The sequence below is a fragment of the Lepisma saccharinum genome, chromosome 7, assembly GCF_977018435.1.
Source record: "Lepisma saccharinum chromosome 7, izLepSacc3.1, whole genome shotgun sequence".
Taxonomy (NCBI): Eukaryota; Metazoa; Arthropoda; class Insecta; order Zygentoma; family Lepismatidae; genus Lepisma; species Lepisma saccharinum.
In genome coordinates, this window is record NC_139235.1 from 55,609,158 (window position 1) to 55,627,904 (window position 18,747).

General features: G+C 38.5%; 1 protein-coding gene across 1 annotated transcript in view; it reads left to right on the plus strand.

The window, feature by feature from the left end:
- Positions 1-18,747, plus strand: part of LOC145990474 (uncharacterized) — a 462,687-nt gene that overhangs the window by 215,175 nt on the left and 228,765 nt on the right. Inside the window, exons 9-10 of the mRNA XM_083126168.1 lie at positions 3,693-3,764; positions 4,457-4,600. Of these exons, the coding sequence (XP_082982294.1) occupies positions 3,693-3,764; positions 4,457-4,600 (216 nt within the window). The remainder of the gene's footprint in view (positions 1-3,692; positions 3,765-4,456; positions 4,601-18,747) is intronic.

The window sequence follows — 18,747 nt, forward strand, 5'->3', positions numbered from 1 at the left end:
AACTGCAATAATTACCGTGGAATTTTCTCTACACTCAACAAAATATAAAAATATTATCTCATATTCTTTTAGCAAGACTAACCCCATATGCTAATGAAAATATATGTGATTATCAATGTGGATTTAAACGTAACAAACCAAATTTTTCACATCAGACAGACAGAAGAAGAACGTAAGGAGATTAATCGACGCGAACAAGATAAAAGATGATCTGATGTAATAATGCTACAGCATTAAGTGTAGTGAGCTCTGTGAATGACAGCACCTCTCATTGTCAATTTATTATCTTTATTATGGAGTGGGACAAGGAAAATACTATTGAATTTATTGATATATTCCGTATATAAGAAATATGGAATCCTGTGGGACCCTAAACATCCTGAGTACTACAAACAAAATTCGTAAACAAGATGCGTGGAAGTTGTAACAACAACTCGAAGTCCGTCGGATGCATCCGAGTAAAATTTTGCTGATCTGCTGGAACCGCAAGTCTGCCAATAAGCTGCTTCCACTATAAAGTTCACGGTTCGCGTACATGTTCGTCATCCACCAACGTGGTGATTTGGGTTTCTTTCTTTTTCGATAAAACTTAATTAATGAAAATATATGCGGCTCCTGCCACTTGCTGCGGTTTACTCAGCGTCATTTGACACCAGACTGTGAATAGAAAGAACTGACCACCGTATCGCACTCCCGTATCAATCGTGCTACAGGGTGGGTGATACGGAACGCAGTGATGATACGCGACAAATCGGGGTCCGTATCTTATCGTATCAATGATTGATACGGAACGGGGAAACGATGCGCTGGTTTGCAACAAGTTGATACTGGGCTTAAGGAGTAACGCCGTGATGACGGTAGACAAGGGGAGGAAGTCAGTGAGTGGAGCAAGGCAGTGCACGCTGCTGCAAATGGCTGGTAGCTGAAGCCGCGTTTTCCCCTTCATGCATTCACTTTCCCTCTCACACGTTCATTGGTCGAGCCCTCTTGAGTCCTACTTACGCAGAGGACTGGCTTTCGTTTGCCTGCTCCATAGGGATGTTACGTATGCTCCATAGTCTCTTCAACAATCCAGAATGCAACAACTCCAATAGTTCACTTGTTGCCTTAGTAGAGTCCAGCGCAGATAATTCTGCCGTGCAATGCGCGACAGAACTAAAGAAGCAGTGTTGCTAATGGAGCAGATAGAAAAATCGCTGCGGTGCGCCGATGCACAGCTGTTACGTACAACAATAAAATTAGAGAATTCAGGTCTATCTAACGTTGAGTTTTAAACGTCATGCATTATACCAGGACTAGGATTAATATGTACTAACAAGTGACTATGTATGTAGCTACATACATATGGACTAAAAATTCGCAAAATATGAACTAACACATAAGTAAAATTACCAAAAATGCTGCAAAGAAGACTTCTTCATACGATTCCTTATTTGAGTGATTTCAAACAAAATAAAAAAATATATATATTATTTTTCATTGCATTAATGCACTGGTGGCGTTCTAACTTTTCACTCCCAAAACCCGTATACACTGGTATGGAACTGCAACGGCAGATAATAACATGCCAACGTGTTAAACCGCTACAATTGCACCATAACACTCCTCCTGAAGCAGTATTATTATTTCCTCTCTGAGATCGGCGACAGTCGGTTGCCTTTGTTGTACATTTACAAAGGATGCCGGCTTCCACAACAATAACAAGTACATATACTGCCACTAGACGATAAGCTGCGCGGCTTTTTCTTTTGTTATGAACCAGGGCCGGCGCTAGTCATTTTGCCTCCCTGGGAGGTGGCGGCAGATGCCGCTCTATTTCGACCCCCCCGGTCATTACGCAGCAACGGAAAATTGAAAATCAATATATTCCTAACTAAAACATCAAAATTTAAAATAAATAATGAGACTTCTTATGCTATTTCAATACTATTCAGCGCAAAAGAATATCTCGCTCGATCACAGTTTTCAATAGGCTTATTTTTTTTCTTCTCTTCAAATTTTGCCGCTCTGGGCGATGGGACGGTTCGCCCTCCCCTTCCGCCGGCCCTGCTATGAACTTGGTCACCCATCAAAGCATGGCAATTTTAACACAGAAAACAATATGTATCGCATTAAGCAGCAAAAATGACAGCCTCCTCTATGCAATTTCTACAAGAACACGTGCCGGAGCCAGAGTTGAAATGATGTTGGAGCCACATAATTTATTTATTTTGAATAATTCCAAAATTATGAAATATGAACAATTTGTTGCTGCTGTTCGCTGCTCTCTTGCCAAAATGCTTTATTGGGATGCTAACACCATGACTGGCTTCCTCCTTCATGAACTCGTGCACGTTGCTTAGAATTTCCCGAGCTTGGCTATGCAAGGTTTTTGATTTCAACTTCGACAGAACTGGAGGCATTATGGAATTTAACGTTCATCAGCAAACACACACTTTTACATAAACACACGCAATACACGCACACAACGTCAAACCGGTCAAATACTTAGTATAAAATAAAAATATGGTGCTTCCAATCCAACAAAACTCACCGCCACTTTACCTGCTTTCCCCTTCCGTGACAGAAATAGTGCTTCATTATTACAGTTGGCAACACTAGTTACTAGCTAGCCAATGAACATGCACTGCATAAAAGAAGCAACGACTCCGCCGTGCTATATTGCCACATTGCCGTCCCTGCTGACCGGTGGGAACCGCGAGCTGGAGCGCTGTTCAATTGTTTTCAATGAAGTTTGCGCGAGTGTGTCCAGGAATGGAATGACAATATGGCAACAATAGCGAAGGTTTTCGAACAGGGTAGAACACGTGATGCTAAGAGAGAGGGAGACGAAACGAAAATACGTTTCTACGCAACGGCAAATTTACGTGTGTGGCACTCTAACGGCTACAGTACTTCTGAAACTGCTGCTTATTTTGAATGATCATATTTCACGACTTTCTCTGCCCATCAGGAACTCTCCCTTCCGTGACACAAGAAGACGTTTAAATTTTGTTTCTCTGAATATCCTGGCGGACATCGGATCAAGCTCTGAGGTGACTCTGAGACCAGGATTCCACCTTGATAGAGCATCGTGTGCACTTGACGTACCCATTCAGGTAATCTGTGGAATTCTGAGTTTTCCCTCTTCGTGGGAGATTTCCAGGAAGTGCTTCGACTCCATATAAAGAGGAATTGCCTTGAGTGGTCGGAATGAGCTGTCGCTTTAAGCCCTGCTCAACTCCTGCATCGCTTTCGTTCCAGCGAAGGGGAAATATACTCATTGGCTGGACGGAGAAGCGATGTGGAATTTAACACGCACCGAAGAGCTGGTCAGGAGAAGCTTTTTACAGGATTTAATAGACCTAGGAGTTGTATTTGCTAATATCCAGGACCATTCAGAACTTTAGACAGGCGTAAACACAACTATACTCTTTAGCTCCTAATCTCGGCGGCGGTAAACTGATGCTCATATTTGGAGTAGAATATACTCACTCAGTAATATTAGTCAATATTTTCAACAGATTTTAATTGTTTCAATTTTCAAGAATCTGTATCGGTGCGAATTGGTAAGATAATCATCGGTTCAAAGTGGTATCGGCTTAGCCATAGCATGAATGTTTTTTTCTTTCTTGTATTTATTGTCAGTTTAACGAAGTGAATTCAATTCTGAAAAAATCGAAATATTATGCTTTAAATTTATTTCATTACAGGGATTTAAGAAAGAATCTTCTGGAGAAAATATCCTGGAATGTTCTGAAGCCCCTTGTCAGTCTTGAAAAGTTGTGAGTACTTTTTTAAATTGTAATGATATGTTGCATGTGTGGCGAATCTATTTCAAGTCATTAAAACATCTGAAACCAAAAGTACAGTTCTGGGTTGTAATCATCCCATTGACTTTTACTGAAATCATTACAATCTATAGGTGTCTGTGAGAGCAACCTGTGGGGTGGCATGAGTTGGGAAGCAATGTGATTTTTAATTGCAAACGGATCCTTTGGTGAGGTTTTTTTAAATTTACACCATTTCGTAACAACGCGTTCAAAAACTGTTTTTATGATTCGATCATTATAATTTCTAACAGATTATTATCGCAAAATGGAAAACAAGAAGGCGATCACTTAACATGCTTGGCTTCCGAATCTGCTTGTACTGATGTGCCTCCACCTGCGTTCGAACCTGGGACCACTTGATTAAAAGGCGACAGCTTTACCATTAAGCAACGGACAACATTGCCTCTCTCTCCTTCCAAATATATATGGGAAACCATCTGTATGTACACACACATTTCTCTTTTAATATTTAATTTCCATTGTAAGAGAATAAAAAAATCAGCATTTTTACTTAAATTTGGTGTAAATTAATAGAACTTAGCATATATAAAAGTGACAGGTGAATCAGATTTTTCTACAATGTATGGGAAATAATGAGCACAATGTAAAACATTTTGACTAATTAGTTGTTTATTTTCTTTCAGGTACCTGATAGGGAATCGTTTAGTCACCATCCGAATCGGAACCTTCCCGCCACTGTTCCGCCTGAAACTGCTCTCCCTCACTCACAACAGCATTGCAACCATCGAACCAGGAGCCTTTCAAAATCTGACCAATTTGCAAGTTCTGTAAGTATTTCTTTCCCCAATACATTTTTCATAGCCTTTATTTATGGAGCATGTTTTACTTGGTGTCACAAAATATTCTTCGTAACTTTCGCATGAGTGTTCTGTTTTACAAGATTTCTTTATGATTTATTTTTGCCGATATTTTGGGACTTTTTTCACATTCTCTCTCTCTCTCTTTCTCTCTCTCTCTCTCTCTCTCTGTTCTCATTCTGTATATAACTTTCTCTTGGCTCATTTCTTTCACCCTTCTCTCTTTCTCTTTCTGTCGATCTCTCCCTTACTTCGATGTCCTTCTCTGTGTATCTCCCTATTCCTACCTTTCTTTATCTTCGTTATTCATTTTCTTTCTTGTTATCGCACGTTGTCTCTCTTTCTTCCCTTTATCTAACTCCTCCATCCTCTGTTTTTCCCTTTCCTCTTTTTCATTTCTAACTCGAAAAGAGTTCCCTTCTGCCCCGCACTTTACTTACTTCTCTCCCTTGGCACGCACCCAACACCGTCTGCAACTTCTTATTAGTCCGTTGTTCTTCTGTGTACCAATTATCGGACTTTTTACATAGGCTTCTGTGATAAAGTAGAACTAAGCCCTTTGTGAAATATCACGCAGGATTGACTTATATTCTTGGTTATTAGTCTTGTTTCAAATTCTTTTACCTTAATAGATTTGAAAATTAACTTTAGATTAAATCATCGAAGTAAGTTTTGTAGGCAAGGATCAATTCACGGCCCTACATTTTTGAAAAGTGATTATGGAAGTATTTTGAATGCTGATTACGCATATGACATCCATCTTCCCCATCACGTCAGTATTTTTCACAATTTCATAATAAAAATTCTCATATTCGCCATTCCATTACATTTATCACAGAAAGCAACAAAATAGATTTCAGCAAAGGAAATTTTGGTTATTTACAAACCAAAGGGTGATTATGGAAGTATTTTGAATGATCAATACGCATTTGACATCCATTTTTTCCCTTCACGTCATGATTTTTCACAATCAAAATTCTCATATTCGTCATTCCATTACTCCTATTACAGAACCTAACAAAGAAAATCTATACAAGTGAAATTTCGGTTGTTTACAAACCAATAGGTTATTCTGGAAGTGTTTTGAATGCTGATCACGGAAATGACATAGATTTCTTCTCATCACGTCAGGATTTTTCCCTAGGTCAGGTTTTTGCTACAAGTGACTCAGTTCAATCAACCCCCCATATTGTAACGTTGAATTTTCGACATTTTGTGAAGGTAATTTTTACGGGGGACTTTGAAAATAAAACTTATATAATTATAGTCCATACAATTTTCGTGCAATGTATCTTGTGAAGTTAGAAGGTGTATTAAATGCATACTATTTTATGTGCATTTGTAGTTCAAAATTGGAAGATTTTGTATGTAGAAAACCAATATTTTACTACCATCTAAGCAGAGCCATCTATTGTGGAAATGATGGAACTACACCATTTTACAGAAGGTTGCTCGCGATCTATGTTAACAAGTTGCGAAGGTCACAGTAGCGCCACATGCAAGCGTACACAAGCGATGCGAATTGCTGAAGTATGAGTGATCTGTAGATAGTGTACAGCAGTGTGTTCGAGTTCCGTGCACGTAGAATGGCGCCGAAAATTGAACCATTCTTGGAAGAGTACATCACCGACCTTTCCGATGCAAAATACTCGTATTGAGAGATTATCAAGCAATGTAAGAGCTGTGGTTTCACCATCTCCAAGACGGGCTTCTCATGTGTGATTCATAAACAAGGTAAGGCTAGGAGAGGACTGATTCCAGAGGGCAAGAAACATACACGTCCACGACCAGCCACCAGCTGGACCCCGGAACGTTAAGGCCCTAGTCTCCGGCCGTAATACATCAACGCAGAGAGTGATTGCAGTGAAATTGGGAATCTCTGTGACAACTGTCAACACCATTATCAACTGGGATTTGAACCTGGAAAGTGACACAAATGCCAAGTTCAAGAGCTGCTGCTGTGGCACATTGCAGAACGTGTCACGAACAACCGAACGCTAAATGAACGCCACCTGACCGGTGAAAGTTTGATGTTTCTTGTCATATTAGATGAGGCATATGTGTATCTAAGTGACTGCAGCAAAAGCCTGGGCAATATATTACCAACCACGGGGGTTGGAAAAAGGTTTGCAAGAAAGATGAAGTATTTATGGAAAAATAAACACCTTTTCTACATTTGAACCTTTTCCTGACAGAGACAATATGTTTAGCTGACTGATAGAAATGGTGCGGAATAAAACATAAAAGTGTTAGACCATTTAACTCATTAATCCTAAGTGTCCATAAACTTTCCATGACCTTTATAAAAAATATATGATGGCCAAATTAACGCTACTATTTCGTACATGATACTTTATATAGCCAACTTTGCAATCAGGGGTCCCTGGCATCGATTCTAGGTCAGATATATTTCAGTGATTACAATTCCACAACAAGATTGCACTTTTATTTCCTGCAAAAGTCTGTTGTGGACGACAGGTCGTCTCAACATCCCACTTCCCTCTCCCTGACGTTTCTGAGTAGGGAGTCGATTTGACTCGCATCAATGTCATCTCGGCTGGCAGTCCCCAATCAACCGCGTCAGTTACATTTAGGCTAAAGATAAACGAGCCGTTATTGTGACGTCACGAGGAATCGACGTCATGAAACGGAACCAATGGTTGCTTCGCGTGGTTGACTAATGATATGAAGATCCTGCAGCAGAAAAAATGGACGAGAGAACTAAAGTAGGAACAATGAATGGATATGTGCTCCAGTAGCGTACGCAGGATTTCGTCAAGGGGGGGGTTATTTCTAAAACTTTCTCCAAATTCACATTACCTTTGATTTATTATACTTTAATTAAATAATAATAATCACAATTAATTAATAATACTTATAATTAATTAATTAGCTGAATTACTACTAATAATACTACTAATACCACTACTACTATTATGTAGTAGAGATCTACATAAATATAACATTTATGAAAACAATAGAAAGAAATTACTTTCTAATCATTCAATTTTTATCAAATCCTGGGAGCATTTTTTTGTTTTTGTTTTTTGTCTGGTCAACGAGGTGAGACATTTTAAGGGTGAAGAAAATCCATAAAACAAGAAAATATATTAAAATAAATTGAAATAATTAAAGTATGGAACTCATCCAAGAAGCTGCGGTGGTCTGGTCGGTAGAGCGTCTGACAATCACGCGGGAGATCCGGATTCGATTCCCGAAATTGGTTGGAATTTTTCCGGCTTCTTCCCCGCATAAATGTTCCCGATAATTCACATCTGGATTGTCTCACTGTTCTTACCAACAAAACATTTTCGAATAGTTAAGCTTATTGTTGTTTGAATAATTGTCTAGTCAACAAGGTGAGACATTTTAAAGAGAGACATTCAAACGTGCTGCGGTAAATAATACAATGGAAAGGCAGACTGGTGACTGTATTCTTGTCCGCCTAGCCTTTGTCTATACATTAGCCTCTAACAACGAACCAAGAACTTTCTTTAGTTAATTCTCATTGTTCACACACAAAAAAAATACATGTTCGTTGAACACTGGCGTACGTAGAGGCATGGCCGATGGTTAGAGGCACATACTTTTGGTAAATAAAAAAGCAAAATTTCAGTATAAAAACAGAGTCAATTTCTGGTTCAAAAGCTGTAAATAAAATGAAATTTCGCTGTTATAGCGGTGAAAAAGCGGTATATAAAATTACATTTTGGTTTTAAAAATGTGAATATAATCCCAATTGATTTAAAAACTGCACTATTACACAAAATAAACATATCCCTTCTAATAGCACATTAAATCATTACCAGAATATTAAGTTTATTCCTCTATAGAGGAGTCCATTTTTGCTTTTCAAATATTTACAGCAAAATTAATCAATTTTCCGTGAATTGCATAACACACAGGATACTTCAGACTTCAGAAACTGTCGCGTCGTTATATAAACGGTAAATTTCGTGTTTAAGAGTCTATTTCGCATTTTGCAGTTCATTTCGCATCATTTCGTGACAAAACAGGGTAGGAAAATGCACCTCCCACCTTTCAGAAACCTTAAAAATTAACATTGCAATGTGTTATTTCAAATTTCGTTTTTTTTTGTCAAAAACGAAATATGCATGCCTCTACCGATGATGCTACAGCCCCTACCAAAATTTTGAGAAAATCAGAATTTTCAAATAAAAATCCGTTATGAACTTTAAAAAATCAAAATGTGTAAATACGAAACCTTTTTTAAAGTGAGTCCCGATTACCATTTTTGTCTTTGAATACAATTTTAATAGACTGAAAAGCTCCAAAAATACGAAATATTTTATTATGCATCCTGCCCTCCAAAACGAAGCCATGTGTTATCCACATTTACTATTCCGACCCCTCCCCCCCAAAAAAAACTGCGTACGCCAGAGTATTGAACATTGTTGCAACTGAAATACAAAACATTTTATTTCTCTTTTAAATCATAGTTACCCTCATATTTCACTTTCAAGAACTTGTGCTTATTTTCAAGGCATCACTCTGAAAGACGCGTGTGCTTGGAATGCTGTGCTTTTCTCCATGCTACATGGAAATAATAATAATAATAATTATTATTATTATTAGTGGTAGTAGTAGTAGATGTAGTAATAGTAATAGTATTGTCCCAGATCTTTGACTGTGGTAAATTGGCCATTTAAAATTTTTTCCACAGCATTTTTCATAATATTTCACAAGCTCAAGGGGGGGGGTTTAAACCCCGTAACCCCCCCTTGCGTACGCCACTGATGTGCTCGTTTGCTCCTGGCCTGAATTCAGAACGAATCACAAAACATGCGCAGGATTTCCTGCAGCATATAAAGGCTGGCTGCTGCAAGTGCTTGTGCGAAGTGCAAAGTGAAGAGAATGTCCTTTACGAAGTATGTGTGTTAGTCCTCATCTCAAATTTTCGCGTCGACCTTTGGGGGGGAGTACGTTATCACAGCGTGCTAAGACGCAAAGGGTCATGGATTCGAATCCCGACCTGGGCAGGTGTGTTCTTTGTGAGTGTCCATTCATCAATTTCATCATATCATCACACATCCTTATCTTCACGATTAGCCAAAAGTGCAAGATTAGCGACACTAAATAAATCGATCAAAATTTCGGGCACGTCAAAATGTGTTTCATGTGTACATTATGCTTAGATAGACTAATCGGTAATGTGTCTCTTTCGCGTTTTCCCTCTCTTTCATCGCACTTTCTATTTCCATCGTTCTTTTCCCGTTATCTTTCTTCCTTATTTATCCCTCTCTCTTCTCTATTTTCCTCTCTCTCTCTCTCTCTCTCTCTCTCTCTCTCTATCTATCTATCTATATCTATCTTTCGCTCTTTCCCTTGAAGATCAAGATCAATCCTAATACGAGTGTGCCTGTACTATTTACAAAGAAAAGAAAACGTGAACCACTGAATCTGAGACTGATAAGACACAGTATTCCTCAGGAAAGCAAGGCTAGGTAACTTGGAGTCCACTTGGACGAAGGTTTAACATTCATGGAACATCTAAGAGATACCGCTGACAAAGGAAATGCAAGAATTGGACAATTGTATCCACTTTGGAAAAACACATCATTGACGATTAAAAACCGAATTACATTGTTCAATGTATTAATAAGATAAATTGTTACGTATCCTTGTGTGGTGTGGTAACAAGGCGCAACAACGTATATAAATCGCCTCCAAAGTGTGCAAAACAAAACACTGCGAATAATAACAGGCGCTGATATGTTTCCAATATGCAGACACGAGAAATACTCGACCAAGAAACACTATTCGACTTCATGCAGAGAGAAGAAATCAAATTTTGGACGAAGCAGCCTCACCATCCAAATCCTAGAATTCACAACATAGGACGAAGGTTCTTTAGAAAACATATCCACAAAATGCAGCGTCTTGATCAATAACATTATGCAACTAAATGTAACATTACATAAAGTCAACCAGCATCTCCTTCGGTCAATGTATCGATGGGTGACTGACAATCAGTAATCAATATATCATGAAAAAAATACTATCACTTAATTATCTTCATCCAAATTGGAATAAGTAGATCGGGTCTACACCTACGTGTATCTGACTCTGTCATGCAATGCCTATAGTAGACATTATCTTATTAAATCAGGGCATCAGAAATGCAGAAACTTCAATCTAAATTAAACCGTCATGATAGTCAAGGTATTCTCTCTTTCTCTTCCCGTCCCCTTTCTCTCTTCCTTTCTCGTTTCCGTCTCTCCTTTTCTCCTCCTTATCCCCCTCTCTATTTCTATCTCTTCCTCTCACTCTCTTTTCGTCCTCTCTTCGTCCCCTACCTTTATCGTTTCCTCTTCCTCTCTTATTCTCTGTCGTTCACTCTCTTCCTTCGTCGTCCCTTCTCTATCTTCTCATATCTCAGCGGGAAACACGATACTTTTTCTCTTCCAACAAAACGAAACTAATAGTAGAGGAAATAAACGATTTCAGCCGGAAATAATTTCAACACACATGTCTTTTGTGCCAGATTGTGCGGAATGGTATAGTGAATAATATATTAAAAATCCGCCATCCAAATGTTTGGGGAAATCCGCCATCTTGGAAAATGGCGGCAAAAATTAACCTTAAAAATAAAAAATATATATTATCTCCAAAACGGTGCATTGTACACAAAAAGTGAAGTTAACCAAAATGAAAGAGCAGGAAATGTTCTAAATTATGTTTTTTGTTTGATAAAGCTACCATAAATTTTAATTGAATTAGAAAGATTCAAATATTTTCTTTAATTTTTAGAATTAGCGTAAATGTTGGTTTCCAACACAAATAACAGTAAATATGTAAGAAGCTATGTAATTTAAGTTCTAAAGTCACTGAAGCAAATTCATAGCTTTTGATTTCCTCTAGAGATTAGTTTTTGTTTCGTGTCTTTAGAGTCAGGGGTTGATGAGATATGTAGTGTAATGCAGAGTCATGTGTTTCCCTAAATTTACGTGTTCAATTTCTTATGATATTGGTGAGGACTTAATACAGGGTGAGTTAATAGTCTTTGGACACCCTTTGCGGTGGAGGCACATAGTGGTTTGGATTTCACTTTAAAATGTAGGTCCACTCCCGATTAGCCTTTCTGTGCACAAAGTGGACTTAAAACACCAACTCCACAACACCCTTTTATTTTTAAACCTGACAGGGAAATGTGAAATCTGGTAATGGGAGATGGTAGAAGGGAGGCCGCAACTTGTAGGGTACATGGTGACCATGGCAGTCATCTTGAACGCAGGTTCGAAATTTCAAATGCGAATGGGGGCATGTAGCATATCAAATTACACTATCGTGAGCTGAGGAATACAAAAATGTAATTGTTTATTTGATATATTGTATCGTTTGCAAGTTATGAACACTCAAAGTTTGAAAATCACCTACCAACGGCACGCTACGGCACATGATCTGTGTGATGGCCATCACGTCCTATCCACTCCGACTGCACACGCAGGAGAATGTCCGGTGAAACGTGGTCACACGCGTGCTCATTGCGTTCCTGTAGGTGCCTTATGTCGAGGGGTTTCTCAGAATACACCATCTGCTTGAGATGGCCCCACAGATAGAAATCTAAGGGTGCGAGTTTAGGTGATTTGGGCGGCCATTACACGGGACCACGGCGACTAATATACCTCCCTGAGAATTATGCATCGAGTCATTGAAGCACACCAACGCCATAGTGGGGTGGGGTCCCATCGTGTTGAAAATAAGAGGAGAAGTTGCCGTCGGGGTTTAGAATGGAAGGAAACACATGTTCCTGAATGAGCGTCAGGTACTCTTGCACCGTTAATGTAGTGTCGATGAAAAATGGACCCATGATGCGGGTGTTCCATACGCCACACCACACCATCACCTTTGCAGGACTATGTTCCTTACTCGGTGAAACCCAGTTTGGATTACTGTCACACCAGTACCGACAATTATGGCGATTGACCTCCCCATTCAAATAGAAAGAGGCCTCGTCGCTTAACAGTATGCCACGAGCAAACGAGGAATCCAGTTCGTGTTGGTTCGTAGCCCAATTACAGAATTCTACCCGTCGATCTGGGTCATCCTCGTTTAGTTTATGTTGCATTTATAGCCTATAAGGATGCCAGCGATTGGTATTCAATATCCGGACAATGTAGGACTGGCTGATGCCACTTTCCAGTGAGAGACGACGAGTACTGCGTTTGGGACTCTTCACAAACGATGTCAGAACCATCGTTGCCGTCTCCTCATTGGTGGCAGTTTTTGGTTACCCACTGCGTGCCCTATCTTCCACATTACCAGTTTTTTTAGAATTTGCCGATAATGTACGGGACCGTTCTGTGCGATACTGGATGTCTGTCTGGGTGCCGTCTGTTGTAGTCCTCTGCGATGTCTCTGAAACCGCGTACCCCGGATGTTAGGATGATTTCTATCTTCTGTTCCTTTGTCAAAGGCATCTTACATCATCTGAAACAATGAACGTCACAATGAGACTTTTCAAACTTTGAGTGTTCGTAACTTGCAAATGATACAAGATATCGAAGAAACAATTACATTTATAAATTCCTGAGCTCACGTTAGTGTAATTTAATATGCTACATGCCCCCTTTCCCACTTGAAATTTCGAACATGCATTCAATATTGCGGCCATGGTCACCATGAACCCTACAAGTTGCGGCCCTCCCTCTACTACCATCTCCCATTACCAGATTTCACATTTCCGTCAGGTTTCAAAATAAAAGGGTGTCCAAAGACTTTTGACTCACCCTGTATATTATTTTCAGCAGTGTTTCGTTCACTTGCGTTTGTTACATGTTGTTTTTGTTGTTTAAAAATGTATGCACACAGTAGCGGCGATTAGCTGTCTTAACTGAGCGACGGGAGGGGGGTAATGACAGTGTACTTTCTTCTTACTGCAATTAGAAAGAATAGTATTGAAAATGGAATTCGGACAGATTATTTTTGGTCAAATCCATTGGTAGACAAGCCTTATCATTAAGAGACCATAGTGCGCGGACAAAAAGTGTTTGTAAGGGGAGGGGCTGCTCCACATGCCCCCACCCCTAATCGCCGCCACTGTCAATGCATGAAACAAATGTGATACGGTAATATACGGTTCTGAACCGGTCACTTTGCTTTAGAGTCGATTCAGAATTTTTTCGTAGATACCTGGTACTAACATGTTAAATTTCTTCATTTTCTCTACATACAGAGAACATTTGGGTAGCACATTGCACCCCTACAACAATTGAAAGAATTGTAATGAAATCCTGTGAAGGCGTTGCATCCGCTGTATATGAAACCAACTAATCTTTTAAGAAGGGCAAGAAGTTGCATGCGAAGTGTGTTTCGTCGCAAGCCTTTCCACGCCTGACCAGATTGCACGTTGTTTTGTCGCAACCCTTGCAAGTAAACTCGACTTAAATATTCTGACCAATGTGCGACCGCTCGTAAGAGCCTGAGTCAAAACCTTCCTTGAGACGGTTTGCGACAAGAATGACTCGTCTTATCGTGTCTCCATTGATTGATTTACTTGGTCTGATTTACTTCGTTTTTCTGCCACTTTATGCTAACCACGAAGATGAGGATGAGTGACATGGTGAAATTGTTGAAGGAACCTTCACAAAGAACAGCCACACCCAGGTCGGGATTCGATCCCGGGATCCCTGACGTCGTAGCGCGCTGTGCTAACCATTCCGCCACGGAAGTTGGCGTCGTCGTATCTAACGGCTGGCCTTTCTTTTCCCTTTCTCTGCCCCCTACACTTTCTTTTAAACCGTTCCTTTTCTTTGATTGATCTTCATCACCATTAAAAACTTATCTTAACTTTGTAATGACACAGGAAACTGTATATACTATAAACTCGAGAAATGATGAGGCCCCCTGAGGCAGATTTGGCTACACTTAAAAAAAGCTCAACATGCCCATATGAGCTTTTTGCTCAAGTTTGGAACCCTGTCTAATCCAAGATTTTTGTAAAAATGCCCTCGGGAATTTCCCGTGAAATGATGACCCCTCTCAGATTGATTTGCCCGCACTTACAAAAGTTGCATCAGCCAGATTGTTGTCCATAAGCTTGTTAAAAATATGCCTCTTTTGATATTGTTTTGGATACACTTGAAATTAAGCCAAGATGCTCATAAAACCCACATACACCCACACCCACCCACACCCACCCACACACACACACACACCCATACACACACACACACATATGTTTACTTCTGGTTTATTTCTATTGCATCATGTTGTGCAACAAATTATTATCAAATATTATGCAACAAATTATAAGGCAAGAGCTGTTGCATCATGTTGTGCAACAAATTATTATCCAATATTATGCATGTGTTGTTTTCTGATTGGTTAATTATGACATAATGTGATGATGTGTTATATTCTGATTGGTTTATTGTTTCAGTTTTAATCCGTGCTTAGGGTATATAAAGAGACTTTGCATTACATATCAGCCAGTATTGTGAGAGTGGCTGAGGAGTACAGATGTGTTGTTACAGTGCTTCTTATACTACAGGCCTGTTTGGATTAATATATAACATTTTTTATTATTCATATTAAATATATTTCTGGTATATTGAACAAAAGGGCTTATATTTTGTATAAAAAATCTGATATTTGTTACATCCAGCTTGTTTGTTGTAATCCACTCATATTTAGAGTCAGGCTTATATCTGTCCCAGCCTGTTATACAAAAATCAATACATAACACTGTGTGTTAGGTCATTGCCTTTCTAGGACATGCATGTCTGTGCAGGCATTTGTGGAAGGTCAGTGTAGATCAATATTTATTCTCTTTTTCCACTTGTAGGCTATTAGCTTTACAACCTGTCATAGTAAGCATAGAGTTTTGATTAAAACCCAAGAAATTTTATATAATAAACCGAGGATAAAAATTAATAATAATATTAATAATAATTAATAATATTAACATTAAATATATACAAGAAATATACAAAGCACACTGCTGAACCCAACTTATATTTTTTATTCAGTATAAAGTTTTGAATTGAAGCCCAGGAAATTTTATATAATAAACAACAACAAAAATGCCGAATCAAAAATATTGTAATCAATGCAAAAAGAATATATCCAGCCCCAATTGGGCTAGGCATCAAAATAATTGTGTTCTAGATAAATGCAGAACCCCTACAACAACATGCCCCAAATGCCATAGAAAATATAGCATGGAATACTTCATTTATAAACATAAAGGTACTTGTTCTGCACAGTCATCAACATTGCCCCCACAACCATCTACATCTGGTCTGAAAAGAAAGCATGAAGCACCTGTTAATGCTAGAGCAGCAAAGCAGCCACGCTATGAACCCATCCATAGCAGTTTTAATGGCCAACTTAGGGATCACCGGTTTGTATCAGAGCAAAAATGTGACATTAAGAATTTTTTGAACAGTATAAATCCTGATGTGCAGTATAAATGCACAAAATGGCTCTTATAAGCTGTCCCTCAAATTGTGTACACAATATAAGAAGCCAAATGGCACAAAATTTACACAGCCCCACATAACAGAAACTGTAGCTGTATATTCAAATGCAAATTTAGACAAAATAATAAGCAGTTTGATAGATCAATTGAATATTAAACACTCTGAATTTGCTGCAAAAGAGTCAGGTTGGAGCCTATGCGGATCTCCACACAGGCTCTATGTTAATATTTCCGAATTCAGCCCATTACAAGGATTTACATATCTGCCATTACCTGCCAATATTAAAAACAAAAGAGCCGTGGTTAACATAGAAAATACCGACCAGAAATGCTTTCTGTGGTGTATTTTAGCTGCTTTGTATCCAGTTTTAAGGAATCCTCAGAGAATAAGTTATTATAAACAGCATGAAAATGATTTTGATGAAGCAATGGAGGGCTTAAAATATCCAATGTCAGTTCAGAATATTGATAAATTTGAAAAAAAAGGCCAGGGATATTAATGGTAAACAATTATCTATTAATGTTTTTATTTGTTCTACTGGCCGTGGCAATTGCTTGATAGATCCTCTCAGAATCAGTACACTTGATGAAGATTCTGCTGTTCCGATTGATCTGATCTTAATTGAAGGGGATGATACACACCATTATACTCTGATACATAATCTTGAAGCTTTAGTCAGAACACAACTAGACAAAACTCATAGAATATTCAAGTTGTGCAGAAGATGTTTGACTGTATTTGATGGTAAAAAAATAATAAATGGGGTTCGGGAAGTGAATGCAGAAATTGCTAAAAACAAGTTAATTGAGCATCTGAAGTACTGTGGCAACCATAAACCTGTTCATATGCTTATGCCTAACCCAAATGAAAATGCCAAATTCAAAAAATTTGAAGCCTTGTTGGAACACCCAGCATATATAGTCTGTGATTTTGAATCAAACCTCAAACCCCTTGCATTCTGTAGCCCAGATCCTGATGAACCTTCAATTACATCATACCAGTTACATGAACCTTCTAGTTTTTATTATGTTGTTGTACAGGATGGTGTTGTTAGTAAAGAATATTTATACATGGGAGCAGATGCCATCAAAGAATTTGCACATAGAATAGAAAATGAGTGCCATGACATAGCATCTAATGTCTTATTAAAATCAAAACCCATGTTGCCTTTAACAGAGAAACAGATTGAAGATTTCAACAATGCAGAAAAATGCCCGGTATGTGATTCTGAATTTTCAGATACAAATATCAAGGTACATCACCATTCTCATACAGATGGTAAATTCTTAATGGCCCTGTGTAATAGCTGTAATATTAAGATTCAGAGACCAAAATTTGTCCCTATATTTTGCCATGGTGCATCCAATTTTGATTTCCATCATCTGATCAGGTACGAGGAGTTTGACAAGCAGAATTTAAATATTTTAGCTGAAAATAATGAGAAATATATTGCCATTAGCAAGATAATTAAAGTTAATGGTGTTCCTATTCACTTAAGATTTCTTGATTCCTACAGAATTTTATCGGCTAGCCTGGCTACACTGGCCACTCAATTATCTGATGATCAATTCAAAATCACATGTGCTTTGTTTCCAAATCAGGAGCTGAAATTAATTAGGCAGAAGGGTGTATATCCATATGATTATGTTACAGATTTTTCTAAATTTGATGAGTGTTCTCTGCCACCACAACAAGAGTTTTACAGCAAAATCAGAGCATCTGGAATCACTGATGATGATTATCACCATGCCCAGTTGATGTGGAACAATTTAAAATGCCAGACATTTGGTGATTATCACAAGGCATATTTAAAACTTGATGTCACTCTCTTAGCTGATATACTTCAGGCATTCAGAAAATCTTCCATGAAAAATTATAAGCTGGATCCAATGTATTTCTACATTGCTCCGGGCCTAGCATGGTCTGCAATGTTTTTAAACACTAAAATGCAGTTGGATCTAATTCAGGATCAAGATATGTATCTGTTTATGGAACAATGTATAAGAGGAGGCATGGTGCAATGTTCTCAGAGATATGCCAGAGCAAATAACAAGTATATTCCCGATTATAATCCAGCACGGCCATCAAATTATATACTTTATGTGGATGCAAACAGCCTGTATGGTTATGCTATGATGGATAAATTGCCATATGCAGGGCTTGAGTGGGTTGAAGATTTCAATATTGAAGATCTTAAGGATTTTGATGACAGTAACTATGGCCTGTTCTTAAAGGTTGATCTGACAATTCCTGATAATTTACACAACACATTTTCTGATCTGCCCCCAATTCCTGAGGTTAAGTGTTCACCTGGCTCTAAACAGAAGAAATTGATGATGACTCTAGAGCCGAAACAGGATTATGTCATATATTACAAAAACCTCCAGTTCCTGATGAATCATGGTGTTCAAGTGACCAAAGTTGGAAAAGTTTTGAGGTTCAGGCACTCAAGATGGTTGAAGCCATATATTGATACAAACACAGAGCTTCGAACATCTGCAATGAGCCAATTTGATAAGACCTTGTTTAAATTGATGGTCAATTCTGTGTATGGCAAAACAATAGAAAATGTCAGAAAACATATTGATGTTAAAATAATTACTGACCCCAGCCGGAGCAAAAAATTGATTGCAAAGCCCAACTTCAATTACAGAAGAATTTATGATGAGAATA